This window comes from Peromyscus maniculatus, chromosome 5, assembly GCF_049852395.1.
Source record: "Peromyscus maniculatus bairdii isolate BWxNUB_F1_BW_parent chromosome 5, HU_Pman_BW_mat_3.1, whole genome shotgun sequence".
NCBI lineage: Eukaryota > Metazoa > Chordata > Mammalia > Rodentia > Cricetidae > Peromyscus > Peromyscus maniculatus.
This window is the reverse complement of record NC_134856.1, coordinates 140,936,570-140,956,486: the sequence shown is the minus strand read 5'-3', so window position 1 is coordinate 140,956,486 and position 19,917 is coordinate 140,936,570. Positions and strand designations below refer to the sequence as shown.

At 46.0% G+C, this 19,917-nt stretch overlaps 1 protein-coding gene and 1 long non-coding RNA gene across 7 annotated transcripts in view; one reads left to right on the top strand and one right to left on the bottom strand.

The window, feature by feature from the left end:
* Positions 1–3,419, top strand: part of LOC102904963 (spermatogenesis-associated protein 31D1-like) — a 31,221-nt gene extending 27,802 nt beyond the window's left edge. For all 6 annotated transcript variants that reach the window (XM_076573508.1, XM_076573509.1, XM_042278588.2 and 3 more), the window contains one exon: positions 81–3,419. In XM_076573508.1, coding sequence (XP_076429623.1) covers positions 81–3,105 — 3,025 coding nt within the window. In that variant the 3' untranslated portion in view covers positions 3,106–3,419. The remainder of the gene's footprint in view (positions 1–80) is intronic.
* Positions 3,420–12,705: 9,286 nt separating this feature from the next.
* On the bottom strand, positions 12,706–19,830 carry LOC121829656 (uncharacterized). The gene is made up of 2 exons (XR_006072726.2): positions 19,760–19,830; positions 12,706–13,510 (listed from the first exon to the last, which is right to left on the bottom strand). It is a non-coding gene; the product is annotated as an uncharacterized LOC121829656 (long non-coding RNA).
* Between the last annotated feature and the right edge of the window lie 87 nt (positions 19,831–19,917).

Below are 19,917 nucleotides of genomic sequence, written 5' to 3'. Positions count from 1 at the left end.
GAAAGCTTTCCTGTGTTGAGGATGCGTGGTGCCTTGTGAACAGGAACAGGCCCTATTTCTTACTTGTCCTTCACATTCAGGAACTCGAAGAGACAAATGAAAAAGACATTGACTTTCCAGACTCTTGAGAAGACTAAAAAGGAAGATGACACATTTTCAGATCTCAAGAGGTCAGAATATCATCTCCCAGCCCCATGGAAGTTCCTGGGTTCTACTGTCATTGATCAGGACACCCCAGCCCCCCAAACTGGCTGGAATCTCAAAGGGAAAGCAGGCCAGTTTGGACTTTCTGAACGGCTCCTGTGTGTGAAGGTTCTAGAGGGAGACCTGGAGCAGAAACACAGCCAGCTCTTCTGGGGTCTCCCCTCTCTGCACAGCGAGTCCATCGTGGCCACTCTCCTGGTGCCCCTGAGCAGCTACTCACTAGAGCCTGACCTTGTGCTCTTCAATGGAGTCTGTAAAGCCGCCACAGCCCCCATTTTGGACCACGGATCTCCAGCCCTTCCACAGCCCCACGCCTTGCCCCTCGCCTTTGTACATCCTCAGCCTTTTCCCAACGTAGAGCCCCAGCCACCAACGCTCCCTTTCTCTCAGGTCCCTCCCCAGGCCCACGTGCAGTCTCCACTCTCTCCCATGCAGTCGTCCCCTCTGCCCTGTGGCAGCGCTCTCCAAACACCACACAACAGGACTGTCCCTGGGGTCTCCAGGGGAAACGAACAGCTGCAAAGCGACCTGTTGCAGAATCATCACGCTGGTTTGTGGGACTTGGTCCCTGGATACCAGCAATATGAAACTGCCTTTGGTCTTCTGGTTCCCGGCTTTCCATTGGTCAGCCAGCCTTCGCAGGACTTTGTCTCCGTCCCCAGCACCGGTCATTTTCACTTCAGCAGTGACCTTCAGGACAACCTGGGGCCGTATGGACCATACAAGCCAACCCCACCCTGGCACTACCAGCCCTGCGGCGGGACAGGAGTACTGGAAGTGATGGGCCCTCAATACAAACCAACAGGGACATCTCCCCACAGCTGCAAATGTGCTAAACCTCAACACTCCGTACACTGGGACCAGAGCTCCAGCCACCTCAGGACTGAAGAACCGAGTCACTCAGAAAGTTTCTGTGAGAGCTTCTCAATGAAGCCTCAGCTCAGAAAGGACGTAGCCAAGAATCTTGGCCAAATCCTAGGGAAATGCCCATTAGGCAACCCACAAATGATCTCGGGATGTTATGTACTGAACAATCTGAGGGTTGTACCCGAGACAGAGGGGAAGTGGGTATGTCACTCAAGAATTAACTTGAAAAACGAGCGACTCAGCATCTCAAGGAAGAGCTTGGACCAAAGACAAGCAAGAAGCGCCCTTCGGTTGCATGTGAGCAGCAAGCTCTGGCAGATCACCATGGGTCGGATCCCAACCAAGGTGTGCAGTTCCTGGCTTGCTGAAGATGAGCCTCTCCGCAGCTCACCACTGGGCAACGCTTACTGCTGCACCGCTATTCCCGAAATACCCTTTCTTGACCACAAGACGCAAAAGATGCTAGAAGCCCATCTTATAAGGTTCCGAGTGAGTCAGAAGTGGGGCCTCCCCCTCAAAGTTATAGAATCCATAAAATTCTATATGTTACGAGAAGCTAAAACATGGCCTCTCCCTCAGCCTGATGTCCCCTCATCTTCAAACAGTGTTTCTGGGACGGATTTGAAAAGTAACTTCTCCCATCCCCTCAGAGGAAGCTCTAGCCTTTTTCATGGAGACAAGACGGAAGCAGCAAACTCGGCCTCCACCACGGTTCATCGACTTCCCCTCACCATCTCACATGCAGACAGGGAAGGAGAGGGGTCCCCGAGACAATTACTGTCTAGCACTGGTTATGAGGTTACGGAGACGGTCCAGACAACTGAGAGTGATAGATACAGCAGTGTGGACAGCATGAGTCTGAATGGTGCTGAACTACAGAGCAGACCTAGTCAGGAGCAGCCCAGCCAGGATCAAGTGGCTGCGTCTGAGCCAGAGAATGAGGTGACAAGTTCTTCTTCTCGTCTAGAAACCACTGGAGGCAAACGGAGGTCGGAGAAGAACTTAAAGCATGTGCTGACACCCAGCATGCTCAGGGAGATATTCAGGGCCCCGGAGGTGAGGGTTCTGCTGTCAGGATCTGATGCTAGCGGCAAGTTGGGAAGCTCCACAGAGAAAAATAAAGACAGCAATAAAGCAGCCTCTGTTCTAACTGCAGACCACAACCCATCAAGGATATCGGTTCCTGAAGACCTGGCAGTGTGGGACTTTAAGAAGCAGTTGTTTACAGAACTGAAGTTTAAGTTGGAGAATCAGGCACAGAGCCAGACCGAAGACTATGAAAGTGATGTGTCCTTTACCTCAGAGAGTCTGACTGGCTACTTGCCATCTTCATCCAACAGTGTGTCCAGTGAGGATGCTTCCGTTTTCAAGGACTTCCATACCCACTTACATAACGCAGGCGTCAGTTTGGATCCACGGCAGGAGCCCGGGTTCTTCAAACGTATCTTAAGGAATTTAACACCAGTTGAGAAAATACTGGCCTTATCAGTACCCAGAAAAGAAAGTGATAGAAGTGAGACCCCAGGATTAGGGACATCCAAAACAGGAAAGAGCCAGCCTATTAAAGGAAAATCAGACAAGAAGCCACATCCTCCTGAAAGTTACTTCAGAAAAAAGATAGGACAGTTTTTTCAGTTGCTTTATTCCAGCAAAGACAGCACAAGACATAGATCTGAGAAAGACAGGGCTCTCTTTATGAGCTGTGGGCCTCCCGAAGCCCATGAGCTCATGGCGTCCCTGGGGAAACTCCTGGAGGATAAGCTGCTGTGTGGGCAGAGATCCGAGTTCTTGGAGTGGAGCCACAGGAGGAGCCTACGGGCTCAGCCCAAGCCCACCAGGGGCCAACCCTCCAACCGTGGGGCTACCTATGCCCAACATGGAGAAGCAAAGAGGAATTGCTACCGTTGCCAGACAGCCGTCTCTCCTGGTTTAAGTCCTGTGCTAAGTCCTGGACAGAGACATCCTCGTGTATCTTTTGAGCAGCGGCCACAATTCTGGGATTACTCGCCTACCCCTGAGTCCAGGGATCCCTAGTCCCTTTCAAGCCTGAAGGTGTGTCCGGTGCCTTCCCGGCCCTCACATCTGCTAAAGGAGTGTTCTGAGACCCGACTCTTCTACAGAAACAGAACTTGTTTCTGTTTATGTGAAGGAAATGTTTCTGCAATGGAATCAGTCTTTGTTTAAAAAAAATATTTTCAGAGCAATACATCCTGTGATGAGAATAATCTATTTAGCAAAACAAAGAGTAAATGTTTCTTCTGAGAGTTTTGTGGGCCTTCTTGCCACATGCCTAGTGAGAGGGTTCTATTAAAGTGAATGTCTAGTCCCTTGTCGGATGCTTGACAATAGCCTTCCCAGCTTAACTCTGGAGCCTTTGATTTCACTGTTTTATGAAACATTTTTCCTTCGAGACTTTCATACATGTTCATAATGAAATATATCTATTCCACCACCCTCAACACACATTTCCAACTTCATGTCTTTTATATGTAACTTACTTGGTCCAGTTAGTGCTGCCCATAAATGCATAAGAGTGAACATCCACTGGGAAACCTACATCTTCAAAAAAGGATGACTTAGTAGCTAAAAGTGCTTGCTGTCCATTTAGAGGACCTGAGTTTGGTTCCCATCATAACATCAGGTAGCTTATAACCACATGTAACTCCAGCTTCAGGGGAAAGGATGTCTTTTGGCCTCTGTGGGCACCCACGCACGTGGCAGACATGGAGACACACATACATGTAAATAATCTCTTAAAAGACAGCTCTTCCTCGCCAGCAATGATCCACTGCCTGTAGCTCCTCGGAAAGAGGTGGGGCCTGGGTGTTGTCTACCCCTCCCTTGTGCTTGTGGCTGGCTTGAGCTTGTATAGATAGGCTTTGTGCAGGTAACCTGTGTGCCATGAGCTCATGACTATGTTCGGAGCTCTCCTCCCTGCCGCCGCCTCCCTGGTGTTACCTGAGCCTTGGTGCTCGGGTTGATACAGGGCTGAGCGCGTGTCTCTTGTTCTCAGCACTTCGCCTGGTTCTGTGTCCACACCAACTGCTGTCCATGGCAGAAAGAGGCTTCTCTGACAAGACTGAGAACAGCCCAGGTTTACAGGGAGAAGCATAAGGCCTGGGAAATGTCCCCACAAGTTATTGGTCAGGACTGCTCCAGAGGTCTCCGGAAACCACACAGGCTGTTAACTGTTCCTGCGGTTGTCCACCATGACTATATGCCAGGACCCTAATGCTAAAGACACCACACAACAGGCTACAGGCAGGACCTAGAGAAATCAGTATCAAACCACTTGGGAACTTCCAGCTGGCTCTTTCATGATGCTGGAAGGTGCTATGCAAGCTGCTGGGGGAGAAAACAAACCAAAGATCTTACCTAGAGCTGGGCTTTGCATGCTGCAATGTGGACCTGCCAGGCAAGACGTGACTACTAGTGCGCATCTGACTGGATTTCGAGACATGATCCACGGAAGGGAATTTCATGTCTGGTACTGTAATGCTGTTCAAAAGCCCATGTCTAGAGGAATATTGTTTTTATTCTGCTCAATGATCATCTGGGAGATTGCCTTTTAAACATCTATGCTTGTACCCATTTTGTGTTTTTTTTTTTTTTTTTTTTTTTGGTTTTTCGAGACAGGGTTTCTCTGTGTAGCTTTGCGCCTTTTCCTGGAACTCACTTGGTAGCCCAGGCTGGCCTCGAACTCACAGAGATCCGCCTGGCTCTGCCTCCCGAGTGCTGGGATTAAAGGCGTGCGCCACCACCGCCCGGCCCATTTTGTGTTTTTAACACAGAGACTTATTCTGAAATTTTCCAGACATTTTCTTTAAAAAAAAAAAAAATGTGTTATTACTATTACTCTCGGGTAGGGTCTCACTATATGGCTCCAGTTGGACTTGAATGGAATTTGCCTTTTTAAAATTAAAAATTTTTATTTATGTGTGTGCATTTATGTGTGGGTGCCCACAGAGGCCAGAGGAGGGCATAAGACTCACTTGAGATGGAGCTGTAGGTGGTTGTGCTGTGCTGGGAAGCTCTGTAAGTGGCAGCACTCAGAGTTTCTGAGATCTCTCCAGATGTTTTCAGGTGAAGAAAACCCTACAAAATCCAGCCATGAAACTACTGTTCCCCTTGCACCCTCACTATCCTACACCACACAGACTTCAGAGCTGGGCACCTGCTGGCATGGTCAAGACAGAGATGTCCCCTGCAGTCCCAGGAAGTATGGAGCCAAGGCTCTGAGGTCGGTGATGAGAGAAAGCTTCTCTTCTGATCTCATCCTCATGAGGATTGAAAGTCACCTACTCACAGGGTCATCTCTCTGTCCCTCACGAAGGGTGTAGTGAGGACCCTGTTCCCCACTTTATCTGACACTAGTGGAAAGGAAAACATTCTGCAAGCATCCCTCTCTCTTTATCTACTATTCACAGAGACAGAAAAGATAGAACTTGCAGCTGTAGAGGGGCCCAGGGCTAAGAAGATTTTCTGAAAAGGATTACTTCTGTTTTTTTTTTGTTTTTTTTGTTTTTTTGTTTTTTTTTTTTTGGCTTTTCAAGATAGGGTTTCTCTGTGCAGCTTTGCGCCTTTCCTGGAACTCACTTGGTAGCCCAGGCTGGCCTCGAACTCACAGAGATCCACCTGGCTCTGCCTTCCGAGTGCTGGGATTAAAGGTGTGCGCCGCCGCCGCCGCCGCCGCCGCCGCCGCCGCCGCCGCCGCCGCCGCCGCCGCCGCCGCCGCCCGGTAACTTCTGTTCTTAAAGAATACTGACTTGAATGTTTCACAAAAGAGTCATTGTGTGAGGTGTGTTTTCAAAGAGCTGCAAATCACTGTGTGAGGTGTGTGTCCACAGACCTGCATAGTCATTGTGTGGAGTGTGTGTCCATAGACCTGCATAGTCACTGTGTGGGGTGTCCATACAGCTGCATAATCATTTTGTGCACAGTCACTGTGTGAGGTATGTGTCCATAGACCTGCATAGTCATTGTGTGGGGTGTGTGTCCCCATAGACCTGCATAGTCATTGTATGTGGTGTCTGTCCATAGACCTGCATAGTCATTGTGTGTGGTGTGTGTCCATAGACCTGCATAGTCATTGTGTGGGGTGTGTGTCCACAGACCTGCATAGTCACTGTGTGAAGTGTGTGTCCACAGACCTGCATAGTCACTGTGTGAAGTGTGTGTCCACAGAGTTGCACAGTCACTGTGTGAGGTGTGTGTCCACAGAGCTGCATAGTCACTGTGTGGGGTGTCCATAGACCTGCATAGTCATTGTGTGTGGTGTGTGTCCATAGAGCCGCACAGTCACTGTGTGAGGTGTGTGTCCACAGAGCTGCAGTCATTGTGTGAGGTGTGTGTCTGTAGATCTGCACAGTCATTGTGTGAGGTGTGTGTCCATAGAGTCACATAGTCACTATGTGAAGTGTGTCCATAGATTGTACTGCTTTGGGGCCAGCTCAGAGGCCAGGAACTAGCTTTTATGGTGGCATGTTGCTCTCTCTGGCAATGACACTATACCTATTCTTAACTTGAAAATGAGATACCTTTACTTGTACAGGCACTGTGAGGGAAAGGAAGAGCCTTCCCCACCCCCAGAAAACTCTCTAGGATGCTGGTTTCTTGACATTAGCAGAACAAAAGGTTCCACAGCAATCACCTGAGAGGTGGCCAGCATGGCCACACAGTATTTGAGAATAAAGGAAACTACTTTGGGGAGGAATCAAAACTCAGAATTGGGAGGAGGAAAAGAAGAAAAGAATGGGAGGGGCCACTCCCTCACCTTCACAACCCCTTTCTACCCAACAGTCCTTGACCCACTGGAGGACAAAATGGACTTTCTAGCACAGAATTCTATTGCTTCACAACAGCAGCATGAGGGGACGTCTTTCAGCATTCTTCACAACAGACCCTGAGGGCTGCTGCCAGACTCTGTATTAGTCTCTTTGGGAATGGATCTCTTTCTACCTTCCTTAGAGCTAATCTGCTGCTCATCCAAAGCCACAATGATTCCATAATGTATTAATCACCTATTGGTGTTATGGTTACCTTGAATTTTAGTGGCTAAGAACCTAACTTGTTGCCTCAGTCTCTGTGACTCAAGAGTCCAGGCCACTTCTATCTGCATTCTCTGCCTTGGGGTCTTTGACACTGTTGGAATTGGAAGCTTGATTGGGGAACAATCCCTTTCCGTGTTCTCTGTGGAACTGCTGGCAGGTTCAGTTCCTCAAGGCCATTGGCTGAGGCTGTTGATCACGCGCTGGTTCTTGGCTGGAGCCCCCCTCTGTCTTGCAGGTGGGCGTGCCCTATGTGGTAGCTTGCTTCACCAAAGCCAGGGGAGGGGGGGTTTCTGCTAGCAAGATAGACATACCAGTGATGTGCAGAAACACTGGAACTGCAGAAACACGGACGTGTCACACGGGGAAGTACAGAAACGCCGACGTGTACACAGGGAAGTACAGAAACCCCGACGTGTTACAGGGAAGTACAGAAACCCCGACCTGTACACAGGGAAGTACAGAAACCCCGACCTGTACACAGGGAAGTACAGGAACCCCGACGTGTTACACAGGGAAGTACAGAAACCCCGACGTGTACACAGGGAAGTACAGGAACCCCGACGTGTCACACAGGGAAGTACAGAAACCCTGACCTGTTACACAGGGAAGTACAGAAATCCCGACCTGTTACACAGGGAAGTACAGAAACCCCGACGTGTTACAGGGAAGTACAGAAACCCCGACGTGTTACAGGGAAGTACAGGAACCCCGACCTGTTCCACAGGCAAGTACAGAAACCCCGACGTGTACACAGGGAAGTACTGAAACCTCGACGTGTACACAGGGAAGTACTGAAACCCCGACGTGTACACAGGGAAGTACAGAAACCCCGACCTGTACACAGGGAAGTACAGGAACCCCGACGTGTTACACAGGGAAGTACAGAAACCCCGACGTGTCACACAGGGAAGTACAGAAACCCCGACGTGTTACAGGGAAGTACAGGAACCCCGACCTGTACACAGGGAAGTACAGAAACCCCGACGTGTTACAGGGAAGTACAGAAACCCCGACGTGTCACACAGGGAAGTACAGAAACCCCAACGTGTACACAGGGAAGTACAGAAACCCCGACGTGTACACAGGGAAGTACAGAAACCCCGACCTGTTACACAGGGAAGTACAGAAACCCCGACCTGTTACACAGGGAAGTACAGAAACCCCGACGTGTTACAGGGAAGTACAGAAACCCCGACGTGTTACAGGGAAGTACAGGAACCCCGACCTGTTCCACAGGGAAGTACAGAAACCCCGACGTGTACACAGGGAAGTACTGAAACCCCGACGTGTACACAGGGAAGTACTGAAACCCCGACGTGTACACAGGGAAGTACAGAAACCCCGACGTGTACACAGGGAAGTACAGAAACCCCGACGTGTTACAGGGAAGTACAGAAACCCCGACCTGTACACAGGGAAGTACAGGAACCCCGACCTGTTCCACAGGGAAGTACAGAAACCCCGACGTGTCACACAGGGAAGTACAGAAACCCCAACGTGTACACAGGGAAGTACAGAAACCCCGACGTGTACACAGGGAAGTACAGAAACCCTGATCTGTTACACAGGGAAGTACAGAAACCCCGACCTGTTACACAGGGAAGTACAGAAACCCCGACGTGTTACAGGGAAGTACAGGAACCCCGACCTGTTCCACAGGGAAGTACAGGAACCCCGACCTGTTCCACAGGGAAGTACTGAAACCCTGACCTGTTACACAGGGAAGTACTGAAACCCCGACGTGTACACAGGGAAGTACTGAAACCCCGACGTGTACACAGGGAAGTACAGAAACCCCGACCTGTACACAGGGAAGTACAGAAACCCCGACCTGTACACAGGGAAGTACAGGAACCCCGACCTGTACACAGGGAAGTACAGAAACCCCGACGTGTACTCAGGGAAGTACAGGAACCCTGACCTGTTACACAGGGAAGTACAGAAACCCTGACCTGTTACACAGGGAAGTACAGAAACCCCGACGTGTTACAGGGAAGTACAGAAACCCCGACGTGTTACAGGGAAGTACAGGAACCCCGACCTGTTCCACAGGCAAGTACAGAAACCCCGACGTGTACACAGGGAAGTACTGAAACCTCGACGTGTACACAGGGAAGTACTGAAACCCCGACGTGTACACAGGGAAGTACAGAAACCCCGACCTGTACACAGGGAAGTACAGAAACCCCGACCTGTACACAGGGAAGTACAGGAACCCCGACGTGTTACACAGGGAAGTACAGAAACCCCGACGTGTACACAGGGAAGTACAGAAACCCCGACGTGTCACACAGGGAAGTACAGAAACCCCGACCTGTCACACACTGGAAGCGCGGGTGATGTGCCAACCTTTTCCTCCATCGTACCGACTAGAAGCAAATCAGTAAGATTCATCCAACTCATGAGGAAATGAAATGACATATGCTTGTGGATGCCAGAGACAGGATTGTTGTCGCTAGAGTTTTCCTGCCTGGCCCAGGGTCAGGACAAATCTCTGTCACCCGCCAGTCCCACAGCCGCTCAGACCCAACCAAGTAAACACAGAGATTATATTGCTTACAAACTGTATGGCCGGGGCAGGCTTCTTGCTAACTGTTCTTATATCTTAAATTAACCCATTTCTATTAATCTATAAGTCGCCACATGGCTCGTGGCTTACCGGTCTCTTAACACCATCTCATGACGGCAGCTAGCAGTGTCTCTCTGACTTAGCCTTCCACTTCCCAGAATTCTCTCCTCTGCTTATCACGCCTATACTTCCTGCCTGGCTACTGGCCAATCAGCATTTTATTTATACAGAGCAATATCCACAGCACTTCCCCTTTTCTTTTTTTTTTTTCAAAAAGGAAGGTTTTAACTTTCACAAAGTAAAATTACATAATAAAACAATTATCAAGCAAGAATTACAGTTACAGCCAGGCGGTGGTGGCGCACGCCTTTAATCCCAGCACTCGGGAGGCAGAGCCAGGCGGATCTCTGTGAGTTCGAGGCCAGCCTGGGCTACCAAGTGAGTTCCAGGAAAGGCGCAAAGCTACACAGAGAAACCCTGTCTCGAAAAACAAACAAAAAAAAAAAAAAAAAAAAAAAAAGAAGTACAGTTACACTATCTAGTCTATTTATAATATCCAGTGTATTGGTATTTGGCAAAATTAAAGAAGATATCCTATCTATCCTATATTTGTGAGTCTAAAATTTCATATCTAACTTATCTTTTATCATAACTGAGGAAAATTATAACTATCTAGTCTTCAATTACATCAAAGACCTCAGAAGGATATAATATGACCTGAGAAACAGGAAAAGGACGCAACTTTCAGGAGTCTTGTGAGAATAGACGGAGACAGCTGGCAGCCTGGACAGTCATCTAAAGTTCCTTTGTAAAGTTGGGGTATCTGTCTTCAGCCCACAGGCCTAGAGTCCTGTAGAATGTCTGGCAGTTTCCTCTATGAAGCAAGAACCTGAAGGACCATTTTGCCAAGCAAAGTTCAGTGGTTACCTTCTTATGGGTCCCGTATGTACAGTCAATCAAGCAGTCCAGCAAGAACAGTTTCTTGCCCAAATGGCTCTTTTTGCCAAGAAGAAGATAAACTCTATATAGAGTGTTTTCAATACCCATCCTCTTTTCTTAAGTAAATTGGTGCTGCCAGGAGCAGACATGTCTCACTGTCCAGAAAGTCTAATTTCTTAAAACATTTTAAATGCCATATTCTGTAGGTCTTTGAAGTGTTTGAAGATTACCTATCTATCTGAAATATATCTATGTATACCTAGAAAACTTAACATGACTATAAGTTTGACTATTATAGAAGACTAATTGTTCCATTACATTTTAAATAAGTTGTATAAACATAATACCTTAAACAAGAGTAAAAATACACATACAATATAACAAAATTAACTTTAAATTTGTATCAATAAACTAAAATAATCTACAGCAATGTAAAACATTTCTAAACAAGTTGCTCTTCAAAAGTAGTTTCAATAATCTACCCTTTCATCCTATCATATGTATATCATATTCCCTTTTCTTCTTTAGAAAGAGATTGCACTTATAATCAACCTGATTTAAATAAAAATGAGCCAGGCAGTGGTGGCACACCTCTTTAATCCCAGCACTCGGGAGGCAGGGCCAGGCAGATCTCTGTGAGTTTGAGGCCAGCCTGGTCTACAAAGTGAGTTCCAGGAAAGGTGCAAAACTACATAGAGAAACCCTGTCTTGAAAAACCAATATATATATGTTTTTCTCTGTTCCACACCAGAGGGCTCTTCTGATATGGGACACAAGAATCTTTGAACCTTTTTTTTTTTTTTTTTTTTTTTTTTTGTAATATACTTGGGTTTAGAGAAGGAGTGAGTCAGTTCCATCTCCAAAGCCAGCTTGGTTTTTTTTGGGAATTTGGGCATAGTTTCTCTTACTACTTCCTGCTGGAGGGGGGCCACTGTATCTTATGGGGACACAAAGAAAATTTTAGGATTATGGAGTAGTCCATGAGGGTGTATTGTCTGAGCCAGTTGGCTTGACATCATTCTGGATGTTGGATCATCTGGGCCATGGTGTCACTGGAGATCTTTCAGGGGGTCTTGGCTGGTTAAACCAGATGTACCTTAATCTGGAACAAATCCATAGCCTATTGCTTTCTGTGGAAACAAAAGCAGAGCCTCCTTTCAAAGTAATATATCCTTACATCCAAATTTTGAAGTCAAGGTAGATCAGAGCAATAGCGAAGAGCCAAGACTACCTTTAGCTTACCACTTGCTGCCGTCGATTCCCCTGAGAGAGCGTTTCTTCCTGTCTGACTTGTCTTTTTATTGCCTTTCTGTTCTGCCTTCTCATTGGCTCTAAGCCCAGCCACATGACTTCCTCATCACTGCCTGTCTATACAGACCTCCAGGTCTCTATGGTTGGTACTGGGATTAAAGGCTCATGTCACTGCCTGGCTGTGTCCTTGACCACATAGAGACTCTGCCTGCCATGTGATCGGATTAAGGGCATGTATGCTGGTATTTTATTTGTACTGAAATGTGATTTTAATTGTATGGTAATAAATAAAGTTGCCTGGGGGTCAGAGCTATTAGAGCCATAGCAAAAGCTGGGTGTTGGTGGTGCACACCTTTAATCCCAGTACTTGGTAGGCAGAGCTAGGTAGATCTCTGTGTGTTCAAGGATACAGCCAGCATTGGAGACACACGCCTTTAATCTCAATACCATAGAAGACCTGGAGGGCTGTACAAGAGACAGTGATGAGGCAGTCTTGTGGTTGGTTTTACAACCAATGAGAAGGCAGAACAGAAAAGTCTATATAAAGACAAACAGACAGGAAGTAGATCTCTTTCGGAGAGGTCTCTTGGCTTAAGAGGCTAGCTGCAGCAGGCAGGTAAGGCTTTTAGCTCTGATCTCTTGGCTTTCTTCTTTGCATTGGTTCTGTGTTTCTTATTTAATAAGACAGTTGGCTACATCTACAGGCATGGGCTACCAGCACCTGACTTCTGTTCCTGGCTCACTAATGACCTCTGATCTCCAGGCAAACTTTATTAACATACAAATAAAATCACATTTCAGCACAATTAAAATATCACCACACAATTTAGTCTTTCTTGTTAATATATTCAGTGTGGCATGCCCATCATCTCAGATCTGACTGTCATGGTGTGAACACCAGAGAGAAGGAGTCACACGTTGGTAGGAAAAGCATCCCCAGGGGATTCAGAGCCTGTGCCTCCAACTCTGGAATGCTTTTCACATCCCCCAAAGAGGTGGAGTGACTGACTGCCTGAGATAACAAAGCAAGCTGTGCTTAATACCAGCTACTTGTTTGCATTCAGAAAAACACTCGAGGTAGCAATGGGACACAACCCTCACTCACAGAGCATCTTGGAAGTAAACTATTGAATCATCTTAAGAGACACCAATCTGGTGATTAGCCATATCCTAGACTTCTTGTGACAAGGAGGTTGTACTCAAGATGACAAACAGGGAAACTTCCTCTCTAGGGAGTCCAGCTCTGCTTGTGCAGTTTTAGGTGTTTACTTGTGACCAGTTAGTACCTGGTGGATGTTTCTTCTTCCTGTCAGAGTGGATTCCAAAATGAATCAAAACTAAATTTCCACTTTTGTCATTTAGAAAATTTTACACTCTTGATCTCAGAGGTTATTTGTGGTTTCATGCTTTCAGGTCCCAGCAGAAGCATTGAAGTACACAGAATACAGGGCTCATCTGATTCTTAGTGGTTATAACACATCTGAGTGTCCCTGAGGAAGAAGGCCTTGGAGTTCCAGCAGATCCTGCTTGGCAATGGAAGAACTCCTTCGTGGTAGCATTGGTTCTAGTGATTTGAAACATTATATGAAGATGGGCTCTGTTAGAAATTAGGTGCTCTCATGTAGATCACCTGTAAGAAGCAGAAAGATTTGTTGTGGGATCAAATATTTACAAGACAGATAGCCATGAAGCCCCATTAATTTGAAGCTGGACAAAAACAAAGTGATACATTGTCCAGTCATGGCCTGAGATGCAACAAGAAATAAGGAATATTGTCCAATCATGGCCTGAGATGCAGCAGGAAATGAGGAACACAGTAATCAAGTGACCAGGAAAAGACCAGTGCTGAATTGTCCTGCATTTAACATGGGACTTAAACAATAGGTTTAGTTTAACTTAGAGAAACTACACACTGCTAGTTTTACTCCAAGGTTTGAATTCAGGTGGGTTTTCATGTTTATACCTCATCCCATCTCTTCAGAGCTTTGAAATGTATCTTTCCCTTGTTTTCACAAGCATATCCTAAGGAATGGAGAAAGCTAACTATATTAAGGTTTACAATGGTCAGATAGCCAGGAATAGAGAGTCTTCCTATACAGAGATGAATAATTTGGATTCAGAAGATAACATACCCCATTCAACTGATTTAAGGACAAGAGCCTGCTCACTGGGGTACATGAAAAAGCTTGAGAATAAGGCTGGAGGTCATGCCACCTGGTGTCCAAGACAATTGTAAAACTCTGGGTACTGGACAGGAACACCACAGCTTGCCTCCTGAGTTTCTAAGGAAAGTCTTCCACGTGGCTGTTTCTCTGCCCTGAGAGAATTCTGGATGAGGCAACTACTGGTGGGGTGGAAACAAACCAAACTCTCTTGATGGCCTTGTGTCTTCATAGTCACCCACAGGTTCACTGTAACATCCTTGCCATGTAAGCACAAAGATCTGAATTCAGATTCCCAGCACCCACATAAAAAGCTGAGTGCAGTGGCATGCGCCTTTGAAAACCCCACTGTGTGCTGAACAGATAGTCTATTCAAAATTGGTGAGCTCCAGGTTCAGTGAGAGAGACTATCTCAAAAAATGAGGTAGAAGGCCAGCCTGGTCTACACAGTGAATTTCAGGACAGCCAGAGCTACGTAGTGCATCCCTGCCCCAAACCAAAACAAAACAACAAATGAGGTAGAGCTGGCCACATGTAAAGAACAAGTGTCTATGGAGTGCTGAGTGTACTCCTTCCTCCTCAACACAAGACCCACACAAGATCAACCCTGTAGCTGAAGTTTTCCCCAGACCTGCCTGGCCCACAGTCAGGACAAATCTCTCTCACCCACCAGTCTCACAGCCACTCAGACCCACACAAGTAAACACACAGAGACTTATATTGCTTACAAACTGTATGGCTGTGGCAGGCTTCTTGTTAGCTGTTCTTATATCTTAAATTAACCCATTTCTGTTAATCTATATGTCACCACATGTTCCATGGTTTTATCTGCTGCCTTTACATGCTGCTCCCTGGATGGCAGTCTGGTGTCTCCTCCAGACTTCCACCTCCCTGCCTCTCCTCTCTGTTTGTCCTGCCTATCCTATACTTCCTGCCTGGCTACTAGCCAATCAGCATTTTATTTACTCACAACATACAGAACATCCCACAGCACTTCCCCTTTTCTGTTTTTTTTTTTTAAAAGGAAGACTTTAGCTTTAACATAGTAAAACTGAATATAACAAAACAGTTATCTAGCAAGAATTACAGTTACAATATCTAGTCTATTTGTATTTGGCAAAATTAAAGAAGATATCCTATCTAATATTTGTGAGTCTAAGGTTTCATATCTAACTTATCTCATCATAACTAAGGAAATTATAACTATATAGTCTTCAACTACATCAAAGACCTCAGAAAGATGTAATAATATTACCTGAAAAATGGGAGAAGGATGCAAGCAACTTTCGAGAGTCTTGCGAGAGTGGACAGAGACAGCTGGCAGCCTGGACAGTCATCCAAAGTTCCTTTGTAAAGTTGGGGCATCTGTCTTCAGCCCACAGGCCTAGAGTCTCCTACTCACTTTTCTCTGTGTCCTGTAGAATGTCTAGCAGTTTCCTCTGCGAAGCAGGAATCTGAAGGACCACTTTACCAAGCAAAGTTCAGTGGTCACCTTCCTATGGGTCCTGCATGTTCAGTCAATATATTTTTTCAAGCAGTCCAGGGAAGAACAGTTTCTTGACCAAATGGCTATCTTTATCAAGAAGAAGATAAAATTCATACGGAGTGTCTTTGATGGCCATCCTCCTCTCTTAAGTAAATTGGTGCTGCCAGGAGCAGACATGTCTCACTGTCCAGAAAGTCTAATTTCTTAAAACATTCTAAATGCCATATTCTGTAGGTCTTTGAAGTGTTTGAAGATTACCAATCTGAAATATATCTATGTATACCTAGAAAACTTAACATCACTCTAAGTTTGACTATCATAGAAGACTAATTATTCTGTATTTCTTAATTATCCATTACAATCTAAATGAGTTACATAAACATAATACCTCAGATGAGAATAGAAATGTATGTATATATATATATATATATATAGTATAACAAAATTAAGTTTAAACTTGTATCATTAAACTAAAATCCATAGCAATATAAAACATTTTAAACAAGTTGCTCTTTAAAAGCAGATTCAATAATCTACCCTTTCATCCTATCATATCTATATCATATCCCCTTTTCTTCTTTAGAAAGAGATCGTATATATAATCAACCTGTTTTAATAAAAATATTGGTTTTTCTCTGTCCCACACCAAAAGGCTCTTCTGATATGGGACACAAGAATCTTTCAACCTTTTTTTTTTTTAGCAATATGTTTGGATTTAGAGGAGGAGTGAGCCAATTCCATCTCCAAAGCCAGCTTGGTATATTTGGGAACTTGGGCATAGCTTTTCTTACTACTTCCTGCTGGAGGGGGGCGCTGTATATTATGGGGACACAAAGAAAATTTTAGGATTATGGAGCAGTCCATGAGGGTGTATGGTCTGAGCTAGTTGCCTTGACACCATTCTGGATGTTGGATCATCTGGGCCATGGTGTCACTGGAGACCTTTCAAGGGTTCTTGGCTGGTTAAACCAGATGTACCTTAATCTGGAACAAGTCCATAGCCTATTACTTTCTGTGGAAACAAAAGCAGAGCCTCCTTTCCAAAGCAACATATCCTTACATCCAAATTTTGAAGTCAAGGTACCTTTAAAATATACATGTTGGCTTAACAGCTTTAATGATCAAATGTTTTTCTGCAGTTAAAAATATCAAAGACAACACAATCCAGATTCTCTGTGTAATATCCATGTTTATGTGGCTTATTTTTTACACTACCTTTTCTGTCTCTTTAAAGACTTTACTTTTTAAAACTATTTCTTTATATAACTGTATATATTTCTTTTTCTCTTTTGCCCAAGCCTGCATACATTTTTACACACATTGCAAAACATTTAAAGTCTTGTTCCATCTGAATTTGTCTTATTGTGAATTTATTGTTTTAAACTGCAGCATTACTAGGGCTAAAATAGCTTTGGCTGGTGGCTCCACCCACCTCAGCTTCCTAACATGGCGGTGGTATGTTTACCGTCAGCTCTGGGAGTCATCAACTCTTAGAAACAGTGGTTCTATGCTTCTATCAAAGCACTGTGTAGCCCAGTGCGGTGGTATTGTGTTCCCCAAAATATTGTGTACCCTAATAAACTTATCTGGGATCAGAGAACAGAACAGCCACTTACAGAGGCTAGAAAATGGTGGCACTCACACCTTTAATCCTAGCATTCCAGAGGCAGAAATCCCTCTGGATCTCTGTGAATTCAAGGCCACACTGGAAACAGCCAAGCATGGTGACACATGCCTTTAATCCCAGAAAGTGAGCCTTTAATCCCAGGGAGTGATGGCAGAAAGCAGGAAGGCATATAAGGCGTGAAGACCAGAAACTAGAAGCTTTTAGCTGATGAAGCTTTTAGGCTTTTGAGCAACAGTTCAGCTGAGATTCATTCTGGATGAGAATTCCGAGGTTTCCAGTCTGAGTAAACAGGATCAGCTAAGGAATTGACGAAGTGAGGAAGCTGTGGCTTGTTCTGCTTCTCTGATCTTCCAGCATTCACCCCAATACCTGGCTCCAGGTTTGTTTTTATTAATAAGACCATTTAAGATTCATACTACAGCCCAGAAACTTTTTTTTTTGTACTAGCAAAGACTAAATCCACCATGCAGCATTGCCGGTCAAATGCACACACCAGGAACCCACCATAGTAGCTCAAACCCACAGGCTGCCACTAACTTTAGAGAGACAACCAGGAAGCTGTTTTTAGCTCCATTTTAGAATCTTTTTTCTCAGGTTTTAGGTGGAAACTCTTGCCAACCTGTTGAGCGCCATTTGTAGCTGAAGTTTTCTCCAGTCCTGCCTGGCCCACAGTCAGGACAAATCTCTCTCACCCACCAGTCCCACAGCCACTCAGACCCACACAAGTAAACACACAGAGACTTATATTGCTTACAAACTGTATGGCTGTGGCAGGCTTCTTGTTAGCTGTTCTTATATCTTAAATTAACCCATTTCTGTTCATCTATATGTCGCCACATATTCTGTGGTTTTACCTGCTGCCTTTACATGCTGCTCCCTGGATGGCAGACTGGTGTCTCCTCCAGACTTCCACCTCCCTGCCTCTCCTCTCTGTTTGTCCTGCCTATCCTATACTTCCTGCCTGGCTACTAGCCAATCAGCATTTTATTTATTCACAACATACAGGATATCCCACAGCACAACCCTCAAAACCCTAGCATGGGTGAGGAGGAGCATAGGACCCACTGACAGCTGATGGTTGCTGGAGAAGGGAGAGGAGAGAGGAGAGAAGAGGAGAGGAGAGGGGAGGGGAGGGGATGGGAGGGGAGGAGAGGGGAGGAGAAGGGAGGAGAGAGAGAGAGAGAGAGAGAGAGAGAGAGAGAGAGAGAGAGAGAGAGAAAGAGAGAGAGAGAGAGAGAGAGAGAACATGAAGTTGGGGGAAAAGGGGGAAGGCAAGGATAGAGGAGGGAAAGAATGGAGGGTGGATTTGATCCAAACATGTTTTATATATGTATATATGAATATTAAACAAAACATTTAACTTTTAAAGCAGAAAGTAATAGAAGACAAATATTAACCTCTGACCCCACACATGCATACACATACATGCCCATACATCTACAACACACACACACACACACACACACACACACACACACACTCCCCAAATGCTACAAAAAGCTCTTTGAGTTCATAATCCTTTAAAAGGTATAATCTTAGTCATTGAAGGGGTGCCTTGACTTAGAACTGAGTGCATGAAATAGGGACCTAATATATTAATTTAGAAATCCAGGAGCTGTGAGATGAACTAGTTTGTAAAGAGCTTGCTGAACAGGCTGAAGGGCCTGAGTTCAACCCCCAATGCCCACATTAAAAAAACTGGGTGTGAGAAATACACTCACAGAATGACAGCATCTTCAACAGATTGAGTGTCTACATGTAGAGCGCAAGACTAGATCCTCATCTGTCACCCTGTATGACAGTGAACTGCAAATGCACCAAGAATCTCAATGTGCTGGGCACTTGGGAGGGAGAGACAGGTGGATCTCTGTGAGTTCGAGGCCAGCCTGGTCTCCAGAGTGAGTTCCAGGACAGCCAGGGCTACACAGACAAACTCTGTCAAAAAAAAAAAAAAACAACTGCTGGAGGAAGAAGTAAAGGAGCACACAGTAAGATAGAGGCACAGGAAGGACCTTCTAAATAGGAGAGCACTGTGCAGGCTGTGGGGGAGAAAAGGCATCAGTGACCTCACCCAGTTGTGGACCCTGTGTGCTACAACACTGACTAGTCATTCTTGGCCACCCCGCCTGGCCCGTGTCTGATCTTTCCCTAGTCTACCCAGCCAGGTTCCCAGACTCAGCAAGCTCAGCCGCCTAGCCTGCCGGACCCCATAGCTCAAATCATCGTAGTCCAAAGTTGCACTCCGCTCTCCGGTCACGCTGTGTACCCCATATGCTCCCTTACCAGTGTCACAGTGCCCTGATCTGTGAGTCTGTCCAGTGTCCAAGCTCGTACAATTCCATCGGTGGGAAGGATACCATACGCACCGTTCCCAAAGATGCCCCTCACACCCTAGTGTTCGCTCCACTACCTCACGATCGAGTATTCAACCTGTTCTGTGTCTGGGCCCGTGGCACCCAGCGCTTCATGCTCCCCATCTCTCCCAGCCCCCACTACTCCCCTCTCAGCCTAGTTCTGTCCCTCCTGAGCTTCCACAGCTAGGCAAGGCGTCTTGAGCTATCTGGATGTGCTTGATTGATGCCTAGTGGCTGCCAACTAGCCTACCTCCTATTGCTTGTCGCTTCAGCTTAGCCCACTATGGAGCTCTTGTCCAAGTCCCTTGATTATGATGTCACATGACCCATCAACCTCCCTTTTCCTAATGTCACAATAGTACCACCAGAGTGCCTGGTTCCACAGATCACCACAATCCCAACTCACCC